The sequence below is a fragment of the Bubalus kerabau genome, chromosome 1 (genome assembly GCF_029407905.1).
Source record: "Bubalus kerabau isolate K-KA32 ecotype Philippines breed swamp buffalo chromosome 1, PCC_UOA_SB_1v2, whole genome shotgun sequence".
In the NCBI taxonomy this organism is placed as follows: domain Eukaryota; kingdom Metazoa; phylum Chordata; class Mammalia; order Artiodactyla; family Bovidae; genus Bubalus; species Bubalus kerabau.
The window spans coordinates 231421486-231449172 of record NC_073624.1 but is presented as its reverse complement, the minus strand read 5'-3'; the positions used below and the strand labels follow the sequence as shown (position 1 = coordinate 231449172).

Sequence of the window (27687 nt, the reverse complement as noted above, 5' to 3'; positions counted from 1 at the left end):
GTCCTACCCAGTGAAATGGGGCTGGGTTGAGTTATCTCTGCCTCTCTGACCCTTTCTGCAAGGATCCTCCTCTCTCCCTGAAGCCTCACAAAAGCTAAGAAGCAGTTAGAGGTGAGTAAGTGAGGTTCCTTTTTTTTTCCAACTTAACAAAGGGGAGCTCCTAGAAGGATGCCTCACAGCAGATATGCAGCCAATGGGAAGTGGGGCCCCTGCCCCTGTGGAGGGAGAGGAGGGTAGGCGTTCTCTTGGAGGTAGACATGGGTTATTGGCTAAAAAACTGGATGGATGCATTGAGCTCTCATTCCTACTCTGTCACTTTTTTAGTTATGTGACCTTAGGCAGGTCCTTTTAGTTCAGAGCCTGATTTCCTCACTATTTAATTTATAGGACTAAGTGAGAAAATATAGGGAAAGCACTTAGAAGAGCATCTATCCCTTAGAGAAATGCTTAATAAATATTAGTCATCAAAATGATCAGTATCGTAATTGCTGTTGCCACTACTGTTGTTAGGTAAGCAGGGATGACTCCCTTCCCAGACCCCTCCCCTCCTCTCCTTTCCTCCTCAGTCTGGGGATTGTTCCTCTCCCCCGGGTTTCTTCAGGCAGGAGGCGCACCCTCCGGGGGAGGTGGGCGGGGCCTCTTTCCCGCTTGGCCAGAGCCCGAAGAAAGGCACAAGCCGCACAGCTGGGGTTTTGCACCTGACTGGACACCTTTCTGCTCAGTGCAGACCCCCTCCATCACCGGGAGCCCTCTCTTTCTGAACAGCCATGTCCATGGCAAAGAGTCCCGAGGAAGCTGTTGACCTCAATCTGGACCTCAGGTCCCCTCCTGAAAGTGCCAAGAAGCTGCCGAACAAGGACTCCGGTTTCTTGGATGGAAGCCCTTCCGAGTCACCCGGCTTGGAGACGACCAAGGGCATAACGTGAGTGCTCTTTACTGCCATCTCTATTTCTGCCTTCCAGCCTGGAAGCTTGCAGTGACAAGAACCCCCAGAGGGGTGTTGACCCCCGACGCATTGTGCACATGGGGAGACCAAGGCTTCAAGAAATGCAGTCGGAGGCTGAGTCAACTTGAGAACTTAAAGGGGCAGGAGGGGGGACTGTCAGAAAGCCCCCAGGATATAGTGATCTAGCCCCCAACACATGCACATGGGGACACTAAGGCACCTTACCCCAGGCCACACCCTGGCTCATTGGTAGGATGGGGGCTGGAATCCAGTACTGGCCCTAGAGTCTGTTTGTTTGTTTGTTTGCTTGTTTTTAACTGAAGTACAGCCCTAATGTCAGTTTATTTTATTTTTATTGAAATGTAGCCCTAGAGTCAGTTTTGCTTCTGGCTGGCCCTGATAATGTCTGGGAGGGAGGCAGAATCCCCAGCTTCTTGGTGTAGAAGGTGACGCTTGGGCTAAAACCACAGACAACCAAGCATTGCCTCCTCCCTGCAGTTACCTGGCCTCTGTTTCAATTGACAACTGCAATGACATCAGAAGCACAGTATGTAGAAGAGTCTAGTTTCTTCCACCTTTCTGGGTCTGTGTCGGGGAAGGGGAGATCTCTGGCGAGGCTTTCAAACCATGACAAGGGGGGATGTACTCAAAGCAGGGAAACCAAGCTACAGGCTCCAGCTCGCTTCCTCTCCACCCTTCAAGCAGCGTGGCTAGTGGCTGATGGGCATGGTGGTAAAGATCCTGCAGCTTTATGAAGAAAACATTGACCCTGTCGGTATAGTAGAAAGGACATATGCATCCAAGAAGGTCTGCTCCTTCTTTTTCTAAGCCTCAGTTTATCCCCATATGCAAAACAGGGATACATTGGTGGCAATGTGAATTTAAGGAGGGTGGCTATGGAAATTAAATCTGAAAGGTTGAATGTTGTAGGGGTAGGGGGACGGTGTACAGCAAAGAGGGAGAAGTTATGATAAAGGGGCAGGCAAAGCTGCTCCCATGCCACCCCACAGGACGATTCGGGGATGGACACAGTGACCGACATTATGACATGGTTCACTTGCCCCAGGACTAGTCCTGGGAATTGCTAAGAATTCACAATACTGAGAGTGAGCCCTTCAGGACTTGGGACCATGCACTGCTGAGGTGGGGTATTTCAGAGTTTTTATTATTTTTTTCCACACCATGGGACATATGAGACCTTAGTTCCTCAACCAGGGATTGAACCTGCAAGCCTCTAATTGGAAGCAAAGAGTCTTAACCACTGGACCACCAGGGAAGTCCCTGTTCAGTTCAGTTCAGTTTAGTCATTCTGTCATGTCCGACTCTTTGCGACCCCATGAACGGAGCACACCAGGCCTCCCTGTCCATCACCAACTACCGGAGTCCACCCAAACCCATGTCCATTGAGTCAGTGATGCCATCCAACCATCTCATCCTCTGTCATCCCCTTCTCCTCCTGCCCTCAATCTTTCCCAGCATCAGGATCTTTTCAAATGAGTCAGCTCTTTCCATCAGGTGGCCAAAGTGTGGGAGTTTCAGATTCAATATCAGTCCTTCCAATGAACACCCAGGACTGATCTCCTTTAGGATGGACTGGTTGGAAGTCCCTGAGGTGGGGTATTTCTCAATCAGAGACCTTGAGGGAACCAATTAGCTCTTATCTCCTGAGCTAAAACATAGTTAAATGGTAATTTTAGCTATGTAAGAATCAAAAATATAAAGCAAGTCAGAACTTGCTCCTAGTTAGGAGGGAGGTAATAAACAGGTCAAGTAAGTATGGTACCTGTGGAGTATATTCACCTGGGTTTGAATTCCCACTTTAGCTACTTACCAGCCAGAGCAGGTGATAGAACTTCTCAGTACTCTAGACTCTCCCCTGTGAAATAACAGTCAGGTCCTCCCAGTTTGGCTGCAAAGGACATCGTGGAGGAAGCCCCCAAGTGCAATGCCTGCAAGCTGATGGCCACAACTGTAATGACATTCCAGAGTCACCGAAGGAGTTAGGACTAGCACCCAGGTCTCCTGCCTCCCAGCCCAGTGCTTTGCACAGTTCACCACATTATTAAGTTGCCTGAGTGGTCTAAATTCTGATTTCCTAAGTCCTTTAGATAGAAATTTCCAAGTGACCCATTGACCGTGGTTGCCAAACAAACCCATCATTGGAGAACCGTGGGGTGCAGTGCTCTGTCAGCGATGTTGACACCCACAGGGTGAGAGAAAAGCATGCAAAGACTCTCCTACCCTCTTTCTTTCCCCCGCAGTTTTCCTCTTTAACCCTTAACAAGTCAATGGGCAGTTCCTCAGGAAGCTAGAGGATTCTGGGATTAATATAAAGATACAGGTGTTTGGGACAGGTCCTTCAAAAATACCATTCCTCCTAATATTTACAGAGGCTTAGCAAAACAGACATGCTGCCCACTATAACACAGCTAGTTAAATTGTAGCCTTGGGTTTTTTGTTTGTTTGTTTTTGGCCAGGCTATGTACACCAAGATCTGGTTGGGATCTTGGTTCCTCAACCAGGGATTGAACCCAAGCCCCCTCCAGTGGAAGCATGGAGTCTTAACCACTAGACTACCATGGAAGTCCAGCCTTGGGTTTTAATCCCTGATTTGTCCAACCCCAGAGACCAGGCTTTTTCCAGAGTACTTCTGCTGTTTTGAGCAGTATGTCTCCTCACTGGAAGGCTCTCATGGGAAAGTGGTGAAGTTTCTCAACTTGTAAGCCTGATACTCAGTTTAACCTGGTCTAGCTTCCCTGGTGGCTCAGAGATTAAAGAATCTGCCTTCTATGCGGGAGACCTGGGTTTGATCCCTGGGTCAGGAAAATCCCCTGGAGAAGGAAATGGCAACGCACTCCAGTATTCTTGCCTGGAGAATCCCATGGACGGAGGAGCCTGGTGGGCTACAGTCCACAGGGTTGCAAAGAGTCGAACACGACTGAGCGACTTCACTTTCACTTTCTTTTTCAAAGAGATATGAAGATAGGTTGTTAATTCACCATCAAAGAGAGTATATGTTTCTCCTTAATGGTTTAGACCTTGTCTTCTGGACCACCTTCACATCTGTCTTAAAGAAAGTTCTGAAATTTGGGTTTTGTTTTTGTTGGAAGTGGGAGGAGACTTGCCATTCCCCAGTTTGATGTCCTGGCCTGAGGGGGAAAAAAAAATCCCTCTGGAGTCCAAACCCGAAATTACCCTGTCCTAGCAGATACCCACCTGGGGGCCCAAGTCACTTGATTTCTTTACCAGAAGTCACATGATTTCTGTTTGCTGCCTCCCCTTTCCCCTTTCCTCTGAGTTCAGTTCTGTATCTGCTAATGATACCGTGACCGTGGGCCCTCTCTGAGCCTTAGCTTCCTCTATTATGAAATGGGGCTGTCTCTTTAACTCATCTATCTGAACTCCTTTCCTGGAGACAGCCCAGTAGAAGTGAGGTGAAGAACATAAACTCTGAGACAGTTTCTGGGTATATATACCCAGAATATCCTTAGATAGTCCATGGGGTCGCAAAGAGTTGGACACAACTGAAACAATTTAGCACACACACATCCTTAGATAAGTCTATTTTAAAAAATCTCTATTCCTCAGTTTCTTCATCTGCAAAAAAGGTAATAACGTACTTTCTCATCATCACAAGAAGATTAAATGAGATAATGCATGAAATCCTTAGCATAATGTCTGTTATATATTCTAGTAAGTGTTCTAATGGCATATGTTAAGTGTGAGCTGTTAAAACCAATGCATGCATGCTAAGTCACTTCAGTCATGTCTGATTCTGTGACCCTGTGGACTGTAGCCCGCCAGGCTCCTCTGTCCATGGGATTCTCCAGGCAGCAATGTTGGAGTGGGTTGCCATGCCCTCCTCCAGGGGATGTTCCCAACCCAGGGATCAAACCCACGTCTCCTGCACTGCAGGCAGATTCTTTACCACTGAGCCACTAAAAAGAAAGAAAGTGAAGTCGCTCAGTTGTGTCTGACTCTTTGCAACCCCATGGACTGTAGCCTACCAGGTTCCTCCATCCATGGGATTTTACAGGCAAGAATACTGGAGTGGGTTGCCATTTCCTTCTCCAGGAGATCTTCCCAACCCAGAGATTGAACCCGGGTCTCCCGCATTGTAGGCAGACACTTTACTGTCTGAGCCACCAGAGAAGCCCCTAAAACCAGGATAGTGCAGGGCAAATTGGGATGCTTGGTCACCCTACATGAGATCCAGAGTGCCTGAAAAGGCCATGGGGACTGAGATACAGACAGGAGTCTACTTATGGACCAGCTCAACTCAGGCATGGCATGCTGGAATAGGATGCCTGTTGGATCGCCTCACCTCTGTGCACCCACATGCTCATGTCTTTTTCCTCTCCTCTTTTAGGGCATTCCAGACCTTGGTTCACCTGGTGAAAGGTAACATGGGCACAGGGGTCCTGGGACTCCCGCTGGCTATGAAGAATGCAGGCATCCTGGTAAGACGGGCTGCTGAAGGTGGGTTCAGTACAACTGGATAATAGCTGGGAGTAGGAGGACAGGGTTTATGGTGGCCTACGGTGAGCAATCTTTCTGAAATGCAACTTGGAGTCTAGACATCTAAGCTGGGTTTGAATTCTGGCTCTGCCACAGACTTTGAGTGGCCTTAGCGAGTCAGTCCAAAGAAGGCAATGGCAACCCACTCCAGTACTCTTGCCTGGAAAATCCCATGGACAGAGGAGCCTGGTAGGCTGCAGTCCATGGGGTCAAGAAGAGTTGGACACGACTGAGAGACTTCACTTTCACTTTTCACTTTCATGCATTGGAGAAGGAAATGGCAACCCACTCCAGTGTTCTTGCCTAGAGAATCCCAGGGACAGTGGAGCCTGGTGGGCTGCTGTCTATGGGGTCGCACAGAGTTGGACACGACTGAAGCGACTTAGCAGCAGCAGCAGCAGCAGCGGGTCAGTTGTCCACAGTCCAGGTGTCAGTTTCCTCCCTTGGGCAATGCTAGGGTTGGACCATAGCTTGTATTCCAACTATGTGCTATAGAGCACTACCTCTCAGGGACACTCAGAACCCACAAGGATCAGAATTCTGAGTCCCTTACTCCCACCACAGCACCTCATTGTAATTGTTTTTTGCCCTTTGTTGGAGTACTACTTGAGATCACATTTGAAAGAATACATAACATTGTAAGCCAACTATACTTCAAGAAAGAAAAAAGAAAAGAAAGAATAAATGTTACTGCTAAAAAGGGCTCACAAACCAGTTTGCTAGAAAGTTCTCTGATTCCTGAATAATATCTGTTCTACCAAATCTATCCTCTCCGTGTTATTCACAAACTCATTCTCTCCTCTCTTCCCTTGCCCCTTGGCCCGTCCTCCAGATGGGCTCACTCAGTTTGCTGGCCATAGGCTTCATCTCCTGCCACTGTATGCACATCCTGATCAGGTGTGCCCGGCACTTCTGCCACAGGTGAGGAAAACAGCATCTTGTCAACTCCCTCAGTACTTGGTTCTCAGAGACATCCCAGAAACATCCCACGTAATAAGATTTCACTTCTTAATGTCCTTCAACAAGGCCCAGAAAAACAGAAAAGCATCTGGGGCAGGGACCTAAGGAGGCTCTGCTGTGTGACTCATTAGCTGATCTCAGTCAGACCATTGTGCTTATCCAGCTGGCTCATCTGTAAATTGGACATAAACAATCCATGCCTAACCATGCCTCAGAGAATTGTCGTGAGGATCCAACAGAATCATGGATATGAGAACACCTGTACCTATGCAATATGTGTGTTGTTACCCTTGTTATGTAGTCACCGCCCCAACTGACAGGTAAGGAAAACAAGCCACCAAGGAAATACCACCAGGTGTCAAAAGTCTGAACTAGAACTTGGGTGCCTGCCCCAGTGTTCTTTCCATTCCAGCTGGGTTCTGCCTTGCTATGTGTCTCCTGACTTTTCAGTATGTGATCTTAGGTTAAACTGCCTCCCGCTAACTGTATGCACTCTCTTCTGCAGGTTCAATAAGCCCTTTATGGATTATGGGGATACAGTGATGCATGGACTAGAAGCCAACCCCAGCGCCTGGCTCCGAAACCATGCACGCTGGGGAAGGTATCTTATTCTTCCTTTGCCCAAAGTATGAAGAACATGTGACTGTCAGGGCTGCCCTCTTCCCTGCAAAGTTGGCTCATGTGATACAGTATAGTGGACTTCACATGAAAGGAGTTCAATGGCAATCTGCCTGATCCAGCCTTTTTCCTTATATATACAGAGGGCTCATTCCTTTGCTGTCCAACTTTAATTTCATTCATCTTTTTATTAAACCACATTTATTTAGTTGCAGCTGCCTACCAGGCCCCAGAAATACTGTAGAAAACCAGGCAAACAAAGCTTTGCCCTTGCAAAATCCATAGTCCAATGGGAAACCCAGACCTTAAACAGTTACTTAATAGTCACTGGGATAAGTACCATGAAGGAAGGAAGTACTAGTTGCTCCCAAGCAGGTAAGAAGAGGTATGTAGGTTCAGGTAGACTTCCTAGGATGTAACAGCTGAGATTAGGTCTGATAGAAGGCATTCTTAGGAATAAGGAATTACCTAGGGGAAAGTGGGCAGGAGTCTGAGGGGCCTCCCAGGAAAAGGACCAAAATATGAAGGTCCTAAAGCAAGAGGGAGAATATGACAGTTTCAGGGTAAAGAAAGACCAGGTGGCTTGATGGCAGATAGGGAGATGATGCTGAAGATCCAGGGCCCTATCAAGGTCTACATTTTAGACCCTCTTTAAGGTCTTGTTCTTTTCTTAAAAGCAACCAAGAAACCTTTGGAGGGTTTTAATCAGAGGCTTTCCTGTTTTAATCATATTTGCATTATCTGAAACTCTATCTGGCTTCTTTAAGGAGAATAAATTGTAAGGAAGCAAAAGTATACTTAGGCCCATGAAAGGGCTGTTGACAACATCCTGGTGGCAGGTGACAGTGAAGGCTGGGTCCAGGCTGGTGGCAGTGGGAATGCAGAGAAGTGAATTTGGTCATTATTTGGATCTTCACGTTGTGGGGAAAGAAAAGTGCCAAGGTAGACTTCTGGTGACTTCTGTTTTGGATATACGAGCAGTTGCATCAAGTGGGTAGTTATATGTATAGGGTTGAACCTAATCTTCATGCAGGAGACACTGAATTGAAGTCATTAGCTATGAAGCCAGGGGACAGAAAAGGTCTCTTAGGGAGAAAGTATATAATGAGAAGAAATACACCAGAAAAACCAAGACATTGATTCCTTGGTGAGCTCAAGTCTTCCTCCTGCAACTGCCGCTTTTTTTGCTTTCAGAGATGGTAGAAAATCAATGCCTTCTGTCCCCTGGTTTTTCTTGTTTAGTCACTAAGTCGTGTCAAATTCTTTGCAACCCCATGGACTGTAGCCCACCAGGCTCTTCTGTCCATGGGATTTCCCAAGCAAGAATACCGAAGTGGGTTGCCATGCCTTCCTCCAGGGGATCTTGCCTGGGATCAAACCCATGTCTCCTGCATTGCAGATGGATTCTTTACCGCTGAGCCACCTGGGAAGCCTCTGTTCCCTGGTACTTGGGAGTAAATCTACTCTTTTGTCTTCATTTCCAGACCTCTCCCCACCTTCTCTACTCTTTTCTGCACATCTCTAGATTATCAAAGTCTCTTTTGAACTGTGATATTCCAAACTGCACTACCTGAGGTGTGCCTTGCCCATGAGCATCATGGGTCTGATGCCTCTCTTCACCCGAAGCCCCTTCACACATTGTATTATAAATTCAGTCTATGAGCAGACTAGAAAGGTTATGGGATAATTACCAGGATTTTCCCAACTGTGTAACCTAGGAGGAGGCTTTTGTCTGTCGAAACCCCTCAGATCCTTTGACTCATTGTTGAGCATATAAGGTAGATTTTCCTGCTCTATTTAAGAACACCACTCCATTAATTATCTCCTCTCCTATAACCTGAACTTCTTTTTGAACTATGAATTCTTCCTCCCAATGTTGAAATGTGTTCCTATATCTCCATCTTAAAAATAAATAAATTAATAAAGCCCTTTGGACCATATACCACCCTCTATCTCATATTCATTTTCTGATTATTCAACAGATATATACTACTAAACACCTTCAGTGTATTAGGAAGTGCTTTAATCAGTGGGTTTACAGTGATGAACAAAAGGGGTACCTTCAACACTGGAACTCACACCCTAACTTCATGAAAGAAAAGCTCACCCTCTGACTTTACTTCCACACACCCCATCACACCTCCTTCATGGGTCCCCTGGCTCTCCTGTCATATACTTCTACCAAAGTCCTTTCCACCAGTGTCCTAAAAGAAATCCCTGATACACCTTCTTTGCCCCCAGAGAACCTCTCGGAGGCAGTAGGGACAACTGGCTGTTCTCTTCTTTGAACATTTTCTCTACACTTGACTTCTGTTAAGCCCCCTTTCACCCTAGTTTTCTCACCTACCTCTCTGGCCATTACTTTGCAGGCTTTTTTGTTTCTATTCTCCTTTTAAATGTTGGTATTCTCTAGGGTTTGGAACACTGCCTTTTCTTCTCTGTACACTTTCCAACACTGATTCACCTTCTCAAGGATTTATCCACTACCTGAATAAAGGTATTTTGTCCTTTATCCATTACCTGGATAAATAATTTGTCTATTTCCTGGACAAATCAGCATTTTCAGATCCCAGTATATGGCTGAATGTCTCCTGTAGGAACCTCAAGCTCAACCATTCAAGTACTGAATGTGCCATTCCTCCCCTTCCCTAAAGCCTCTTATTCCTTCTAAGTTTCCCTGTTCATTTTGTTGTCCAGGCCAAACAACTTGGCACTTACCTTAGGTCATTTCCTTTTTCCTTTCCCTGGGTGTAGGTGGTCACCAGGTTCTGTAAGTTTTTGTTACCTAGTGTCTCTTAAAATGCTTTCTTTTCTCTCATTCTAACGACCATGGCTTTGTCCAGGTGGCTGCCATCTTTCACCTCCGTTACCAGGTCTTCCCACCCTCAGTCTTGGGCCCTCGGTGGATTCTCCACATGCCCGCTGTAGAACTCTGCCTAATCCCTCTGCTGAAATACTTTTTCATCACTTCCTCCTCATCGTCTGCTCCTCCTCTTTATTCCTTTTCTTTCTCTCTCTTTGTTCCTCTTCCCAAGGGACTCTGCTCAGGTATTGGTTTTTCTAAAAAGGCTGTTTGCTCCCTAATTTGGGTAAATTGCCCTTTTTACCATGGCCCTTAGGACCATGTTATTTATTTATTTTTTTTTTTTTGGTCTATCTCATCCACTAATCTCTCAACCAGTAGAGGAAGGGGCCGTGTGTTATTTGTCTGTGTATCCTTAGTGCCTAATATGGTGTCTGGCACTGGTAGGAAAAAGTTTTAATGATCGCTAATAAGCTGACCCTACTGCCTTATATTGGTTAGTATCAGCACAGAGCTGGGTATGGGGCAAGGTTTCTCACGATGAAGAATTTTACCACTTGCTGAGCTGAGAATGTGGGGGTGATTTAAAGACGTGTTTTTAAAAGAACTATTGTTACATCCCTTCTTACTACCGCATTGTTGATTGTGGTGGCAGGACCGAGGGTGCTGGTCGAGGGTCACCAACCCCTGAGGACAGAAGTGGAAATGACAAGTCAATTCTTCTTTTATAACAAGTTTTTCCTTTCTCTCTGCTCTCTTTCAGGCGTATTGTGAGCTTCTTTCTTATAGTCACCCAGATGGGCTTCTGCTGCGTATACATTGTGTTTCTGGCTGATAATTTAAAACAGGTAGAGTCTTCTAGAGAAGGTGAGAGGGAAAAAGATCTGCAAAAGGAGGATCCTCTCTTTTTAGTTGTTCAACAAATGGCTTCTTCTCTTTGGGCCCTAGTGTCCTCGTCATGGGGCTTCCCAGGTGGCACAGTGGTAAAGAATCCGTCTGCCAATGCAGGAGACACAAGAAATAAGAGTTCAATCCCTGGATCAGTCAGATCCCCTGGAGAAGGAAATGGAAACCCACTCCAGTATTCTTGCCTGGGAAATCCCATGGACAGAGGAGCCTGGTAGGCTATAGTCCATGGGGTCGCAGAGTTAGATATGACCGAGCATGCATGCACACACGTATTCTCATTATACAATGAAGGCTATAGTCCATGGGGTTGCAGAGTTAGACATGACTGAGCATGCATGCACATGCATATTTTCACCATACAAAGGAAAGTAAACTAGATGTTATCAGTGAACACAGACTTCCCCCAGTTCACGTATCTGCAGATTTCTGTAAGTGGTTACTTTTCCACAGTACCTTTTGTCCAAGAGTTGTCTTAATCATCCTTAACTCTTCTTAAACTGATAACAGGTCTTTTCAAATGATGCCTAATCTTTGGGTCATCTTTATTACCTTTAATTGCTTCATCTTTATGGTTTAACAGTTTTTGTCCCCTAGAAATTCTTTCAATCTGACCCAGAGGTTATGTCGTAATAATTTGAACAAAATAATATGGGTAATAACAGAGATCATCCTTAGTTAATCAATAACCTTAACAAAGAACACTGTTCTTTAGGGCTTTTTTTTTTCCTTAATGTAGTATCAGAAATTTGGAAATGTAAAAAAAGAAAATTAAATAGAAGGAAAAAATAGTAAGAATTCAAAGTTAGCTTCTATTATGTGTCAGGTATAATGCTGATCATTTTATAAGCTTTCCCTCATTTAGTTCTCTCCATGGTCTTATCAGGGGCTTCCCTGGTGGCTCAGATGGTAAAGAATCTGCCTGCAATGCGAGAGACCTGGGTTTAATCCCTGGGTTGGGAAGATACCCTGGAGGAGGGCATGGCAACCCACTCCAGTATTCTTGCCTGGAGAATCCCCATGGGCAGAGGAGCCTGGCAGGCTGCAGTCCACGGGGTCACAAAGAGTTGGACACGGCTGAGCGACTAAGCACACATGGTCTTATCAGAGTAGGTACTGCAGTTATTCCCATCTTGCAGGTGAGAAAACTGATGTTATGAACTCTATAATTTATATAAATAGGGTCACAGAGCAAAGGTTAAAAACATAGGCCTTTTAACATCACAGCTCTATTTTTTAAACACTATGCTATACTGCTTCTCAAAGTAAAACAAAAGTATTCTTAATCTAACACTCACTGGCATTGTTTTATTTTTAATGACATTTTGGTTGCTCTTTATCGTGTTTATTTATTACTAGGGAGTTCGAGAATCTTTTCATATATTTATTGGAAGTTTGTATTTTTCTTCCTTCTCTTTTTTTGGTTGTGCTAGGTCTTTGTTGCTGCATGCAGGTTTTCTCTAGGTGTGGGAAGCAGGGGCTGATCTTTGTTGCAGAGCACAGGCTTCTCACTGCAGTGTCTTCTTGGTGCAGAGCTCAGGTGCTGGAACACAGGCTCAGCACGTGCAGCATGTGGGCTGAGTAGTTATGGCACACGGGCTTAGTCGCTCCATGGCAAGTGGGATTTTCCTGGACTGGGCATCAAACCCGTGTCCACTGGGTTGGCAGGCAGATTCTTATCCACTGTACCACCAGGGAAGTCTTGTTGTTGTGTAAAATGAGCATTCACTGATTAGCATTTTTCAATGTTCTTAAAAATTTTTGTATAATTAAAAATTTTTTATTTGTTTGGCTGCACAGAGTCTTAGTTGTGGCACATGGGATCTTTGATCTTTATTGCAGCATGTGGGATCTAGTTCCCTGGCCAGGAATGGAACCCAAGCCCCCTGCATTAGGAAGGAGGAATCTTAGCCACTGGACCACCAGGAAAGTCTCTAAAATAATTTTTAATAGTTTTATAATTTTCCATCACAATGAATACTTAATCTTTTATCATCTGATATTGTTTCCCTTTGTTTTTCTACTATAATCTATACAAATCTTTGTATATCTGTTTATTTCTTTAGTAAATGTATATTTTAAGTAAAATCACTGGATCAGGGAGTTTGATTTGAAGGCTCTTAATTGCCACGTTGCTGCTCAGAAATCAGTCTGACATTAGCAGAACTTTGTCAGTCATCTGCCTAGAGACAAGGTGAGTGTTGTCTCAAGGACTTTGCAGACTAAGTGGGGATGTGCTCAAAGGCATATGAATAAAGCTAAATATCAATATAATATTTTGGTGCTGGATCAGGACTCCATTAATGCCCTGAAGTTGGGCATGCTTAATTGTGGACTAAGGTGCAGAAATGTATGGGAGCAGGAGAAATTGTTGGAGCAAGGGAAGGCTCCCTTGAGAAGACGCATCTGAGCTGGGCATTGAAAGGTAGGTTGAAGAAGAGCTGGCAATCAAGGTAGGAGGAGGAATAAACACCTGGAGGCAGGAATGTATGGGACTTTCTCAGGAAAGCAGTACAAGTGGTTACAGAAGGTGTGGGCCTTAGGAGAGGAAGAGCCTTCACAGTTGAATGGGTCCATTTATGGCAGGCTTTGAATACCTGGCTAATTTTCCAAGTATTTTTCCTATTGTAGTAAGGAATCCAAAAAAAAAACAAGACTTGACAATTGATTTACGTATTCATGATTTGTTAAATGAAAAGGAGATTTGAAAACAAGAGTATATGTTATGGTTACAGTCTTGTAAAATGAAAAGAATGTGTGTAATATATGTAATCTGTGATATTGCATAGAACGTGTAGATGAATACATTGCAAAGCATTACCGTGCTACCCATGGGTACTGAGATTACCATTGCTTCTTCATTTTCTTCTTGCTTAACTCCAGTTTCTAATTGTTCTACAATGAATTGTGTTGCTTGCACAATAAGACTGTATCTACTGAGTCATGGTGATTCCAAAGGAGGGTGGTACCCTCCCACCTACCCCCACTTTGCCAGGGGGCTGTTTGTATAGTGTACAGGGGCTGTTCCATGTTTGCCACAATGACTGGGGGATGCTAATAGCTTCTGTTGGGTGGCATTCAAGGATGCTGAATGTCCTGCAACGAATGGTCCAATGCTCACAAGGAAGAGTTCTCTCACTCAAAATATCAGTGTTAGTCTAATTAAGAAACAACAATGAGCTGTTTTGGTTACAAGCAGAAGAAACAGATTCAGTGGAACTTAAGCAGAAAATAAGTTTAGTGGAACAAGATTGGCTTACATCCAAAATGACAGAGAAAACTTTTAAAAAATGGGTTTCAGAAAAGGACAGGAACAAGAACCACGCCATCAAGGGAGATGTTGATAGTAGAACTGATGAGCACTCTCCTCAGGGATTCCCTGTCAGAAGTACTGTTTGCCCTTTTCCAGTTCTGCCTGTTCTCGTTTTCCTATAGATTCAGATTCCAGGGAGAGATGTGAGTGCCCCTGCTTGAGTCAAGGGCCAGTCCTTTGGCTCTACCACATGATTGTGATTTACAGTCCACCAAGGCTGTATTCAGGTGAGAGAGAATGCACCAAAAATAAATCAAAATCAAGAGGAATGGATTCCAGGTTGCCAAAAGCCAACGAAGAGCCACTCTAAGTTTAGGCATTTATGCTTATTAAAGTTATTTCTACAGCTTCTTTTGAGGAAGTATGATGCAAAAGATTTGCAATAAGAAGTGCTAATGTCACTCTAACTCACTGTAAGACCTGGGCATGTGAGACACACCAGCTGTTTGTGAGGGAGTCTGATGATGGGCCAGGCACTGAGCTAATCATATGGCCATATTGCTCTTCCCATTCCTCTCCCAGGTAGTGGAAGCAGTTAATAGCACAACCAACAACTGCCATTACGAGACAGTGATTCTGACGCCCACCATGGACTCTCGACTCTACATGCTCACCTTCCTGCCCTTCCTGGTACTGATAGTTCTCATCCGGAACCTCAGGGTCCTGACTGTCTTCTCCCTGTTGGCCAACATCACCATGCTGACCAGCTTGATCATCATTGTCCAGTACATCGTCCAGGTTAGCATACCACACTCTGACTCCTCCAACGAGCAGAGTATTTTATCAATGATAGACTGACGCTTGGGGCCATCCCTAAGGGTAGGTATGTATGCACTTCATTCTGCAGCTTAGAACTCACTCTATTGTAGGATTTCTTCCACAAAGATGTCTCTGTGCACTCTCATTCTTCAGGATATCTCTTCTTTCATGTAGCTTCTCCAATACTCATTTTATAGGAAATCCTGGTTTTAGGAGAAAAACTGTACTTTGCAAGGAAAATATCTTGATTGGTGAACTACAGACCATTTCTATAATGGTTGGAGAGCAGCAGAAGGCAAATAAAAAGCAGGATTTTCTGCCAGAGCTAAACTTTATTGAACTAGTCTTACATCCTCTAAGCTGCAGGCCCAAGTAATCCCAAAATTATCCCTAGGAAGTTCAAGAGAAAACAATGACAACTAATATTTAGTTGTAGAGGTATAAATAGAGAGCCTTGAAAGACCACAAATGAAGCTACCATGATGTAAATCACACATCTTTGAAGTTGAGTTACGGGTATTGATTTTCCATTAATTTCCTACTTTTCTATCCTTTCCGATTTTTGTTTTGTAATAGATAAGACTACACAGAAATTTAACCCCAAAAGACCCAGGTAGTATAATCTATAAAACTTTCAGAAGTCACAAGAAAAAAAGTTATATTGTCCATAGAATTTAGTAAAGGCAACAGATTAGCCAAATATTTTAGGATAAACTCAGATAAGCCTTAAAGCAGTATTGATAGATTCTACAAAATTGAATTTCCCAATGAAACAGCTACTTCTGATTAATTTTTGGACTATTCCAGAGGTTGCTCAATTAGAGAAATGGTTCTGTAATTTTGATCTGTCATAGTAGATCACAAGGTACTTTAATAAAATATTTATTCCACACACTTTCCTTCTATTATAGCTCACGGAAGAAGAAAAGGGAACTTTAATACTTAGCTAACTTACTATACTTTGGGCTCCCTAGAATATCCCTGCAACTGCGGTCACAGTGATTTCCAACATCCGTATCCACTGGCACATGCAAAATGTTCTTGGGCACGTTAGACTAGTACTAACCTGTGCTGTATAAGATTTTCTTCTGGAGAATTCTGACAAATTAGACACCCTCCATGAGACCCTAATGCTTCAATACTCTGATAATACCTCAATCTTTCTTTCCTCTGGCTCTTTGGTATTGGGCAGTGTTAAAATCAACTTTGATTGTTGCCTGCTTCCTTTTGAAGTTTTATGAATTTCTTGACATTCAACTTTTTGTTCTTAATTCAGCTATATTCTCAGAATACTCTCCCTCTTAAGGGAGCCCAAACATGCTTTAAGAGTAAATGTCTTATCATATTTCTCTCTCTCATAGGAAATTCCAGACCCCCGCCAGTTGCCACTGGTAGCAAATTGGAAGACCTACTCGCTCTTCTTTGGAACAGCCATTTTTTCATTTGAAAGCATTGGTGTGGTAAGATTTGAATTAAGGTAGACTTTCGCAGGTGCTGTGGGTGGCCTTCTGAACAGGAGCTGGGCGCTCTGGATTTCTGTGTGCACAAGAGAAACTAACCTCTGACTTCACTTGGGTCAGTTTTCACCAGCAGGAGAAAGTAGGTTATTATAGCAGAGAGGTTAGAATGGTCAGGATACAGTTTTATTCCTGTCCCAATACATTTATTAAACATTTATCTTCATATCAACATACATTTCCTAATCTTTAAAAATCAAGATAAATGGAGGTGTACAATTTAAGTTACAGGATTTTTATGAAACATAAAAAAGTGTTTTTTTGGAAAGTATAGTATATTTACAGTGGAATATTGTGCAGTCTCTACTTCCACACTTGAAAAAGGAGAGTGCTGTGTATAATTTTTTTCTTCCAGTTTTTTGAGATATAATTGACATATAGCACTGTTAAAGTTTAAAGGTGTATGGCATAATGATTTGACTTATGTAGATCATGAAATGATTATCATAGTAAGTTTAGTGAACACACATCATCTCATATAGATACAAAATTAATCAAATAGAAAAAAATTTTTCCTTGTGATGAGAACTTATGATTCACTTTAACCTTCATATATAGTGTCAATTATATTTGACCTACAGCACTATGTTAATTCCTGTTACTTACAACAAATTTAATATTTCTGTGGGTTTCAAAATGATCACCATGATAAATCTAGTTAGGATAATGTCACAATACAAAGATATCACTTAGTTACTGACTATATTCCCCTTCAAAGATTTTACATAGTTATTGACTGTATTCTCTGTGCTACACATTTCTCACCTGTGACTCATTTATTTTGCAATGAGTAGTCTGTGTCTCTTTGTGCCTCTATGCTTTTTACATTTACTATTAATTTATATACAGTACAATTCACTTTTATTTGATGTACATTGCTGTAAGTTTCAAGAAATGCGGAGTCATAGATATACCACAGTCAGGACGCAGAACAATTCCCCCACCATGAAAAGCTTCCTTATGTTGCCCCTTTTGTAGTCCACTTACCCCCACTCCCATTAACCCCTGGCATTTACCTTCTGTTCTGTCTCTATTGTTTTATTTTTTTCCAGAATGTCATCCATATGGGATCAGATAGTATGTAACTCTTTAAGCCTTGCTTCTTTCACTTAGCTGCATGTAAGGTCATCCACATGGTTGCATGCATCAGGACCTCATTGCTTTCTACCCCTGAGCATCCACTGCATGAGCAGTACCATGATTTGCTTATCTATCGCCTGTTGAAGGACATTTAGGTTGTTTCTGGTTTCTGATAATTATGAGTAATGCTACTGTAAGCATTTGTATACAGGGTTTTGTGTAAATGTATGTTTTCATTTCTCTAAGAATAGATTTGTTAGGTCACATGCTAATGTATGTTTAACTTTATAGAAAATTGCCAAACAGATTTCCAGAATGGCTGTACCATTTTTGCATTACCACCAGATGTACAAGAGTTAAGAGTTCCTTTGTATCTTTGCTGGGTCTTATCTGTATTTGTAATGTTTTTCTAAATTTAAGCCAATCTAATAGGTGTGTCGTGGTATTTTACTATAATTTCATTTGCATTTTACTGATGACCAATAATGTTGAGACTTTTTTTTATGGGCTTATTTGATAGCTGTATATTGTCTTCAGTATAGTTCCTGTTCAGATAGTTTGTGAATTTTTAAAAAATGGAATTGTTGTCTTTTATTGTTGAGCTTTAAAAATTCTTTGTATATTCCAAATGCAAATCCTTTATTAGACATGTAATTTGCAAATATTTTCTCTAGTCTGTAGCTTATCTTTTCATCCTCATAACAGTGTCTTCTCTAGAGAAAAAGTTTTAATTTTGATAAAGTTCAACATATCAAAAATTTTCATTTATGGATCTTACTTTTCATGTTTTCTCTAAAGTGCTTTGTCTAATCCAAGGTCACAATGACTTTTCTATTATTTCTTCTAAATATTTTGTTTTCATTGTACATTTAGATCTATGATCCATTCTGAGTTAATTTTCATTAAAAGTGTTTATATGTCGAAGTTCAGTTTTTAAAGGATGCCCAATTATTCCTGCATCATTTGTTGAACAGACTGCTCTCCATTTGAATTACCTTTTCATCTTTGTAAAAAGCTAATTGGTATATGAGTATGGGTCAGTTTCTGGACTTTCTATACTGATTCATTGATCAATGTGTCTATCCTCTCATAAATACCAAAGTACCTTGACAGCACAAGCTTTATCTTAAAATCATGTCATATTAGAGCTCCAGCTTTGTCCTAATTAGTATTTGTGTAATGTATCTTTTTTCCATCCCCTTAATTTTTTATCAAGATAGAATTTACCACTTTAACCATTCTGAGCATAATTCGGTGACTTTTAGTCCTTCTCAATATTGTGTAGTCATCACCACTAATTCTGAAACATTTTCATCACCCTTAAAAGAGACCCTATTGCCCATTAAGCAGTCACACTTCATTCCCCTCTTCACCCAGCCCTGGCAACCACAATCTTTGTCTTTTAAGTGGTATGGTTAGACCATTTGCAATTAATAATTGTCATGTTTAAAGGTCTACATTTTGTTATTTGTTCTCTGTTTTATCTTTCCTATTTTCTTTTTTGTGATGTTTTTATCCAGTTACTTTCAAGATACTATTCTAAAAATATTTGGTTTTCAGCAATTGTATTATATTGTCTGGATAAGTGTTCTTTGAGTTTGTCCTATTTAATTTTCACTTAGTTTCTTGAATCTGTAAATACATGTCATTTACCTACTATGGGAAGTTTCAGCTATTATCTTTTCCATAATTTTTTTCTGTACCAAGCTCTGTCTCCTTCCCTTCTGGGACTCCAGTAACCTGAATGTTAGACACTTCAATATATGTCCCACTAGTTTCTGAGGCCCTATTCATTTTTTAAAATCATTTTTTTCTCTTTTATGTTCTGATTCAATAGTTCCTGTTATCTATTTTCAAGAGAAGGGAGAAGTCACTGACTGTGTTCTGTCATTTACAATGGGCCCCTTCAACAGGGGTTCTCAGTTCTAAAATTTCAGCTTGGTTCTTTGGTTCTTATTCTTTCAGCTTCTTTACTGAGAACTTTTATCTGTTGATTTGTGTTCTCCCTTACTTCAGAGAAGTTGGTTATAATAATTGCTTTTAAGTCTTTGATATTTCCACAATTTGAGCATCTTAAGATTGACATCTGTTATCTTTTCCCTTGAGAAGTGCTGATATTTTCCTGGTTCTTTGTATATTGATTAATTATAGACTGTATTCTATACATTTTGAATATTGTTTTATGAGATTCTGGAGCATGGTAAGATCCTCTGAAGAATATTGATCTTTTATTTTAGCAAGCAATCGATCTGATTAGATTAAGACCACAAGTCCTGATCCATCTTCAGGAGATCATGGTTTTATTTATTTATTTGTTCATACATAGTTTTGGGTTTTTTTTTAATTTTAATTTTATTTTGTTTTTAAACTTTACATAACATACATAGTTTTTATTTGCAGGTTTGACAAGGATGCAAGGTATAGAACAGAAGTAGCTTCAGCTGTAGTTTCTTTGGTATAAATCTTTGATCAGTTTGCTTCTCACACTGGTTTTCTTCAGACCATGTATTAACCTCAGTGTTCAATAAGCATATCACAGCTTAGACCATGGTTTTAATATCAGACTAGTTTTCTATCACTTTAAAGTGATACTTGGCTTCACTTTGCCTTTATACTACCCAGAGACCAGATGGTGGTCCCCACAATAGTTTAGTTCTCAAAAGCTTTCCTTTGATGCTTCACATCAGTTGCTCATGCACAGCTCAGGGCTGAGCCCAGATTTCATTCGCAGATTTAGAGGGTCACTTTCTCTGGCTCCCTCCTTTCTGTGTTTTCCTGCACACTCACCAGTGTGCTGCAAACTCATTCAGCAGCTTCTTTTTCTGGTCCTCTGGCTAGAAAGTCAGGGTTTCAGCCTCCCTACACATCTACCCAGTTCTTGTGACTGGACCTCACTCAAGGGTGAGTATCTAAAGTAAAGAGAGGAGGAAAGGGTAATAGGGATTCCTTCCACGGGCATGCAGCCTGTGTGGTCACATGGGGCCCTGCCTTTTAGAAGGATCCCACTCTTGGTTTAATGCCCTGCATTCATCAAACTGAAATTCTTGACCTTTGACCAAGTGGTTCTTCATTGTCATTCTGCACTGGGCCCCACAAATTATGTAGCCAATCCAATTTACCTCTTACTCTTTGGACTCTCAAAGCACCTTTTCTCTGTTCCTCTGCTCCAAGAGAATTAGTGTGTCTCAGATTTTTAGGTGCCTCGGTAACCACTGCAATCACTGGTATAGCAGACTGTTGCTCTGTGCCTGAGACTTGCCTTGGGGGCACGGCTTGGAGAGTAAAAAGGAAGCAGGAATACTAAGAATTCTCTCCATGCTCTCCGTCCCACAGGATCCCCTATTTTAGGTCTTCCAGCCAGAAAGAGGGTTTCTGCTTGATTTTTTTTTCCATTTGCCTCCACAACATAGTTCTAGGATTCGGGCTCTCCTTAACTAGGAGATACAAGAAGAAAAAAAAATCAGGAAACTCATTGCCGTAAAGGCCATTTTTACTGGTTTTGAGCAATTCACCTTCTATTATATATTTTTCAGAGTCCATGGCTAGTTGCTTAATATATTCTGTCCAGGGCTTTTAGTCTTACTCAGTGAGAGAGAGACGACATAGTATGCTTACAGCATCTTAATGAAACTGCAAACAGTGGCCAAACAAAGCACACTTGCTGGCCAGGTTGGGCCACCCCAGGGAGTTGACCTCCTTGGTCTGGTCAACCTGCAGGGCTCTTCCAGCTCTGAATGGTCCCAGGATAATTTTGTGACTCCAGGCCTGCCTTTCCTTTTTTCCCTTTAATTGTGGTAAAATGTACCTAAAATTTACCATCTTAACTTTTTAAAATTAGTTTATTTTTTATTGAAGAATAATTGCTTTACAAAATTTTGCTGTTTTCTGTCAAACCTCAACATGAATCAGCCATAGGTATACATATATCCCATCCTTTTTGAAACTCCCTCCCATCTCCCTCCCCATCCCACCACTCTAGGTTGATACAGAGCCCCTGCTTGAGTTTCCTGAGCCGTAAGTGTACAGTTCAATGACATATATTCGTATTATCGTACAACCATCATCACCATCCATCTCTTTTCATCTTGCAAAACCAAAACTGTGTACCCACTAAACAATAACTCCTCATTTATCCCTCCCCTGGCCTGTGGGAATCACCAGTCTACTTTCTGACTCTGAGTCTGACTACTTGGGTTACTTCAATGAGTGGGATCACACAGTATCTGTCATTTTGTGACTGGCTTAGATCATTTAGCTTATGTCTTCAACAGTTGTGCATGTTGGGGCATATATCAGAATTTCCTTTCTTTAAGGGCTGAATAATATTCTATTGTGTGTATGGACCACACTTTGTTTATCCATTCCTTCATCAGTGGACATTTGGGGTGCCTCGAACTTGTGGCTACTGTGAACAATGCTGCTATGAATGTAGGTGTACAAATTTCTGTGCATGTTCCTACTTCCGATTTTGTGTACATACTCCCAGAAATGGCATGCCTTCCTCTTGATGCCCATGTTCCTTTTTTTCCTTCTTTCTTCTTGCTGCTACTGCTGCTAAGTCGCTTCAGTCATGTCCAACTCTGTGTGACCCCATAGACGGCAGCCCACCAGGCTCCCCCATCCCTGGGATTCTCCAGGCAAGAACACTGGAGTGGGTTGCCATTTCCTTCTCCAGTGCATGAAAGTGAAAAGTGAAAGTGAAGTCGCTCAGTTGTGTCCGACTCCAAGCGACCCCATGGACTGCAGCCCACCAGGCCCCACCGTCCATGGGATTTTCCAGGCAAGAATACTGGAGTGGGGTGCCATTGCCTTCTCCTTACATTGTGGTGTTTCTTTAGGTTCTGCCCTTGGAAAACAAGATGAAGGATGCCCGCCGCTTCCCAGTCATCCTGTCTTTGGGAATGTCCATCATTACTGCCCTCTACATCAGTGTCGGGTCTCTGGGCTACCTGCGGTTTGGAGATGATGTCAAGGCCAGCATAACCCTTAACCTGCCCAACTGCTGGTAACTCCATGGGTCTCAGGTGGTGGGGACTCAGGGCCAGTGGGCACAGGAACATATAGGTCGCTTTCTCCTCCCTTCCCCAGAAGGCAAACTGAGGTCTGGAGGGCATCCACAAGGAGAAGCAGAGCTCTCACTGGAGCCCTGGGCTCTAGATTCTCTGTCCAAGGAGCTCTTCCCCAACAACAGTCTCCCATGTTGAGTGAGGCCTTGATAGCTTAGTTCAAGGAAGGACATGATTTAGGAAAATAGGGGGAAAGTCAGAGTCCTTTGTCACCTAAGGAGAGAAAGGAAGGGGCACAGAGACCAAGAGGCAGAGAGAGGAGCCAGTGGGCAGCTCCAAATTACATTTACTAAGCCTGTACTACCAAGTCTTGCAGAGTAGCTAGGATGAAAAAGTAGTAAAACAAGAACTAGTGAGGGAGGACCGTTGGAATCTGGAAAATGTTTATATTTAAATGACCCAATTCATACAACAGTTAGCTGACCCAGACTTCAATAATGCAGTATCTCAATAGATAGATGACCCCTATCACATTGTGCATCATTTTCTCCCACACTGAGGCATGTCATTCATTACAAGATACCTGTCTTTTGAAGGGTCACTTGGAGGCTTAAGTTATCTAAACAGTGCTCCTTTCCCAAGCTGATCAGTATCATTCATCAAGCAATTACTGTATCCCAATTACATGCAGGTGAAAGTGTAGACACATGGGGATGTGGAAGGTATTGATGTGAGCAGACTATAATTTTGAGCTTCATGATCTTTTCAGCTTGTGATCCAATGGAAATGGGGAAGGGATAGTGTATGTACACAAATGTAACTTAGGAATGAATAAAGAAGCCCTCAAGAATAGTGGAGAGGCCTTGAGGACTCCCCAGTAGAAAAAGTACATTGGAGTGGGAGTACAGGGGATCATCCTGTCCATGAGATGGCTCCATCCAAACAAGGACAACTGCACACCCTGGATCCAGGTCCCAGTTACACCAACCCTTAGCTTATGGTCATAGGTGGTTTATTTAACTTCTCTGACTCTCATTTTCCTCTTCTAAAAAACAGAGTTATCATGTGGATCAAGTTGGATATGTCTAAAGGCATCTGGCATGTACTGCTTCCTTGGGAATTTCAAAAAATAGGTGGGACTGCACAGATGGAGGGAGTAGAGAGGGTGTTCCAGGCAACAGAACTAGTGTAAGCAAGAAATCCAGAAATATGAAAGTTACCTTTGTAAGGAATGGACTGAGTATGCACAGGCAGGTTTACTAAACAGGCCAGATGCATCTACCACATTATTGAACTAAAGGGGAAAAGCCTTACCTCTGTAGGTCATAAAAGGCATCAATAACACTCAACACCCCCCATCATGTGGTCTCTCTGCCCCTAGCCTGAGACCTCTAAGTAACCCTGTCTCTTCTTTTATCCCTCTTTGTAAACTACCTCTTCCCCCAAGGATTTGGGATTCTGCAGTTCTTTCAGCCTACTTGAAGTATTTGTTGATATGCCAACAGTTTTGAGGGATCCAGAGAATTCCTAAGAACACACAGAGATTACAAAGGAGCAGATCTTTTAGACCCAGGTCTTCACTACTTATCACTTGTATCTCCCTGAGCAAGGTACCTGGCCTGAACTTCTCTTTCCTAAAATCTAAAATCCAGCCTCAAGTGATAATGGTTTGTGAAGGTGTTATTTATACCCATACCCGAGATTCTTTTTAGAGGTAACCCTCTCAACTGCTTCCATTTGAATCTGTGACGATTCCGTCTCTTACCACTGCATGCTCTACCGTGACTTCCTCTTGTAGGTGGTCCCTCCCCATCATTTTCAGACAAGGAAACATTTGCCCACAAGACTGTTCCACGGTCAGAGGTTAATGTACAAAGATTCCAGGTGTCAGAGCATGTTGGCCTGGAGAGCACTGCTCTGGTTTGTCCTGCAGGCTGTACCAGTCAGTCAAGATCCTCTACATTGTTGGAATCCTGTGCACCTACGCCCTGCAGTTCTACGTCCCTGCGGAAATCATCATTCCCTTAGCCACCTCCCACGTGTCGAAGCGCTGGGCCCTGCCTCTGAACTTGTTCATTCGCCTCGCCATGGTCAGCCTGACATGTGAGTGGAAGGCAGAGCGCCTGGTTTTTCCAGAGAGCTATCAGGAATCAGCCAGATGGTAGACGATAGTCACAATAACCAGCATTAATTGCATACTGTAACTGTATTCTGGGGCCATTCTAAGGCTTTTGAAGTAGTAATTCATTTTATTTAAGCTTGAGGAATAACTTCATTCTTACATATACCTAATTAGATAGATTTACTGGTATCCAGCTTGAGGGAATAACTTATCAAGTAATAATTACAAAAGAATTGACTTTCATTAAACACCTACTGTGTGCTGTCCTCTGAGCTAAGCTCTTTCTCTCCTATATTTCATAATATTTTCTTCAGTCTTTGCAGGAACTCTTATGAGGTAGGACTATGATAAACTCTACATTAAATGAGAAAGCTGAAGGAGGGAGTGAGAAGCAATTGGGCAGGAAGTGCCAGAGGTGGGATTTGAACCCAAGTCATCTCAGTCCAGACCCATCACAGTTTACCTCCAGGACAGAGGTTGAAAATGGTGGCCAGTGGCAGCCCTCCTTGTGCTCTAGGCCCTATGATCCAGGGTTCCCCTCACTTTTAGTATTTTAGTGGGGGTGAAGATGATAGAGATTCCTGCATTGTGTGTGCTCTGGCCCCCTGTACCTAAGGCCCCTTTTAATTGTGATTCTTGTTGTGCTAGACCAGCCCATATAAATCACGGGACACCAATTTTCTTCCTTTGAAATCATCTATTCCCAGTTTGTCCTCGGAGGCAGGGACACCACCATACAGAATATTAGAGACTCTAGAAAGATCAGTGAATTTGCCTTAGATATGAAGATAACAATTCCTTAAGCTTTTGCATTTGCCCCCATCAGTACAGTAAAGAATCTGCCTGCAATGTGGGAGACCCAGGTTTGATCCCTGGGTTGGGAAGATCCCCTGGAGAAGGGCATGGCAACCCACTCCAGTATTCGTCTGGAGAATTCTATGGACAGAGGAGCCTGGCAGGCTGCAAGTCCAGGGGGTCTCAAAGATTCTGATACGACTGAGTGACTAATGCTTTCACTTTCTTTTCAATCAGTAAGTATGCAAACAAGTAAAAATAATAAAGTAGGAACTTCCCTGGCAGTCCAATGGTTAAGAATCCATGCTTCCACCCTAGGTTTAACCCCTGTTGTTGTTCAGTCGCCAAGTTGTATCCGACTCTGTATCAGACCCCATGGACTGCAGTACTTCAGGCCTCCCTGTCCCTCACCATCTCCCAGAGTTTGCCCATTTTGATCCCTGATCAGGGAACTAAGATGCTGCATGCCACATGGTATGGCCAAAAGACAAAAGAAAAACAAATAATAAAGTAATAGTGAAGTAATAATAAAAATAACTTTTCTGAGTGCTTTGCATGAATTAACTTCTTTAAGACTTTAAAACCATTTGCAGTATGAACAATAATACCCAACAGGATAGACACCATCCCCATTTGGCAGATGAGGAAAAAAGCTGAGAAACAGTTGGAGACTTAACTCAAGGCCACACAGGGAGAATCCTGCCTTCCAGTCCTGATTTGTGCCGTTATACCACACTCCATTGTAGCAGACCTGGGGGAAGCTTCTGTGTTTTGCTTGTAATCAGGAAAATTGTCCATCGAGTGAAATAAAAAATGTAAAAGCCCAGGCCTATAAAACATCATACAAAAAACATATATATTATAAATCATATAATTTCAGGATCTTTAGCTTTAAGTGTTTCTTTGTTAGACATTTTATGACATGTATGTAAATCTTGGAGAAGATACTCCTTTAAAGGAACCCTGTGATCTTATTCCCACTGAAGACCCCCTTTCTCCTGTGAGTAATTACTCATTCTAATTGTTTGCAAGTAAGAGGTGTTGGTAGTCCTGTTAATTATTAACATTAGTTACACAAAGGCAAGGGGTTTCTTCGTCTGTTTTGTACATTGATATATTCCAAACAGCTGGAACAGTTCTCAGCACTGTTGTTTAGTGTTATTTATTAAGTAAGAGCTTAATCATTAAATATGTAGAGATTTGAAATGTACCTCTGTGGCATGAAAATTATCTTAAACTAAAAACATTAGTACAAGCAGCCTTGGGGAAAAAACCTTATCTAAATGTCCTTTGTGAATTAAGCAGAATATTCTGAAAAATACAGGCACCATAAATCCCCTTTCTGGGAGATTTTCAGTCAGAGAGACTAACCATCATCACAGTCTAAGTAATTTAATTAAATAACATGGAAGCTCTCCCCCACTTTAATTCCTCCTTTGAAGTGGGTATGTAAATCCCTATCTTTGTTTAGGGACCCAGTTCATATGAAGGCTGTGTGTGTTTGTGCTCAGTTACTCAGTCATGTCCGACTCTTTGTGACCCCATGAACTGCAGCCCACCTGACTCCTCTGTCCATGGAATTTTCCAAGCAAGAATACTGGAGTGGGTTGCCATTTCCTCCTCCAGGGGATCTTCCTGACCCAGGGATCGAATATCTCTTGCATCCCCTGCATTGGCAGGCAGATTCTTTACCACTGCATGGCCTAGGAAACCCCATATGAAGGCTTCCTAACCCTAAATCAACCTTGTCTTTCCTTCTGTTAATCTGCCTGTTGTCAGTTAAATTCGAAGACCCCCAAACACTGAACCTAAATGAGAAGAGGGAAAGTTTTTCTTTTCAATAATATTAATGTCTGTATTTGAAAGATGATTGAAAGGAGACACACTATAATTTTAATGTGTAACCTTTAGTGAATGTGGTTGGTGGTATTATAGGAGTTTCAGCTTTTCTTTATGTAGCTGTATGTGTAAGAAACAATTGGTATATGTTTTAATTAGAGGATTTTTAAAGCAAACTTTAAGACTTTGGCTAAGCCCAGGAAGTTCCATCTATCCTGTATCATCTCCTGCAGGCATCTTGGCTATCCTCATCCCCCGCCTGGACCTGGTCCTCTCCCTGGTGGGCTCCCTGAGTGGCAGTGCCCTGGCCTTCATCATCCCACCCCTCCTGGAGATCAGCACCTACTACTCAGAGGGCCTGAGCCCCATCACCATCGTCAAGGACACCCTGATCAGCATCCTGGGCTTCGTGGGCTTTGTGATGGGGACCTACCAGGCCCTAGTTGAGCTGATCCAATCAGGAGACTCTCCCACCTTTTCCAACTCCACTATTTTTACTCAGTGA

At 42.6% G+C, this 27687-nt stretch overlaps 1 protein-coding gene across 1 annotated transcript; it reads left to right on the top strand.

Annotated features, from left to right (window-relative positions):
- Window positions 1-767: 767 nt before the first annotated feature.
- Window positions 768-27687, top strand: SLC36A2 (solute carrier family 36 member 2). Its single transcript, XM_055566807.1, has 10 exons — window positions 768-922; window positions 5316-5406; window positions 6297-6385; window positions 6930-7025; window positions 10609-10693; window positions 14587-14802; window positions 16185-16283; window positions 22259-22425; window positions 24360-24529; window positions 27416-27687. The coding sequence occupies exons 1-10, from the start codon at window positions 768-770 to the stop codon at window positions 27685-27687; spliced, it is 1440 nt and encodes a 479-aa protein (XP_055422782.1).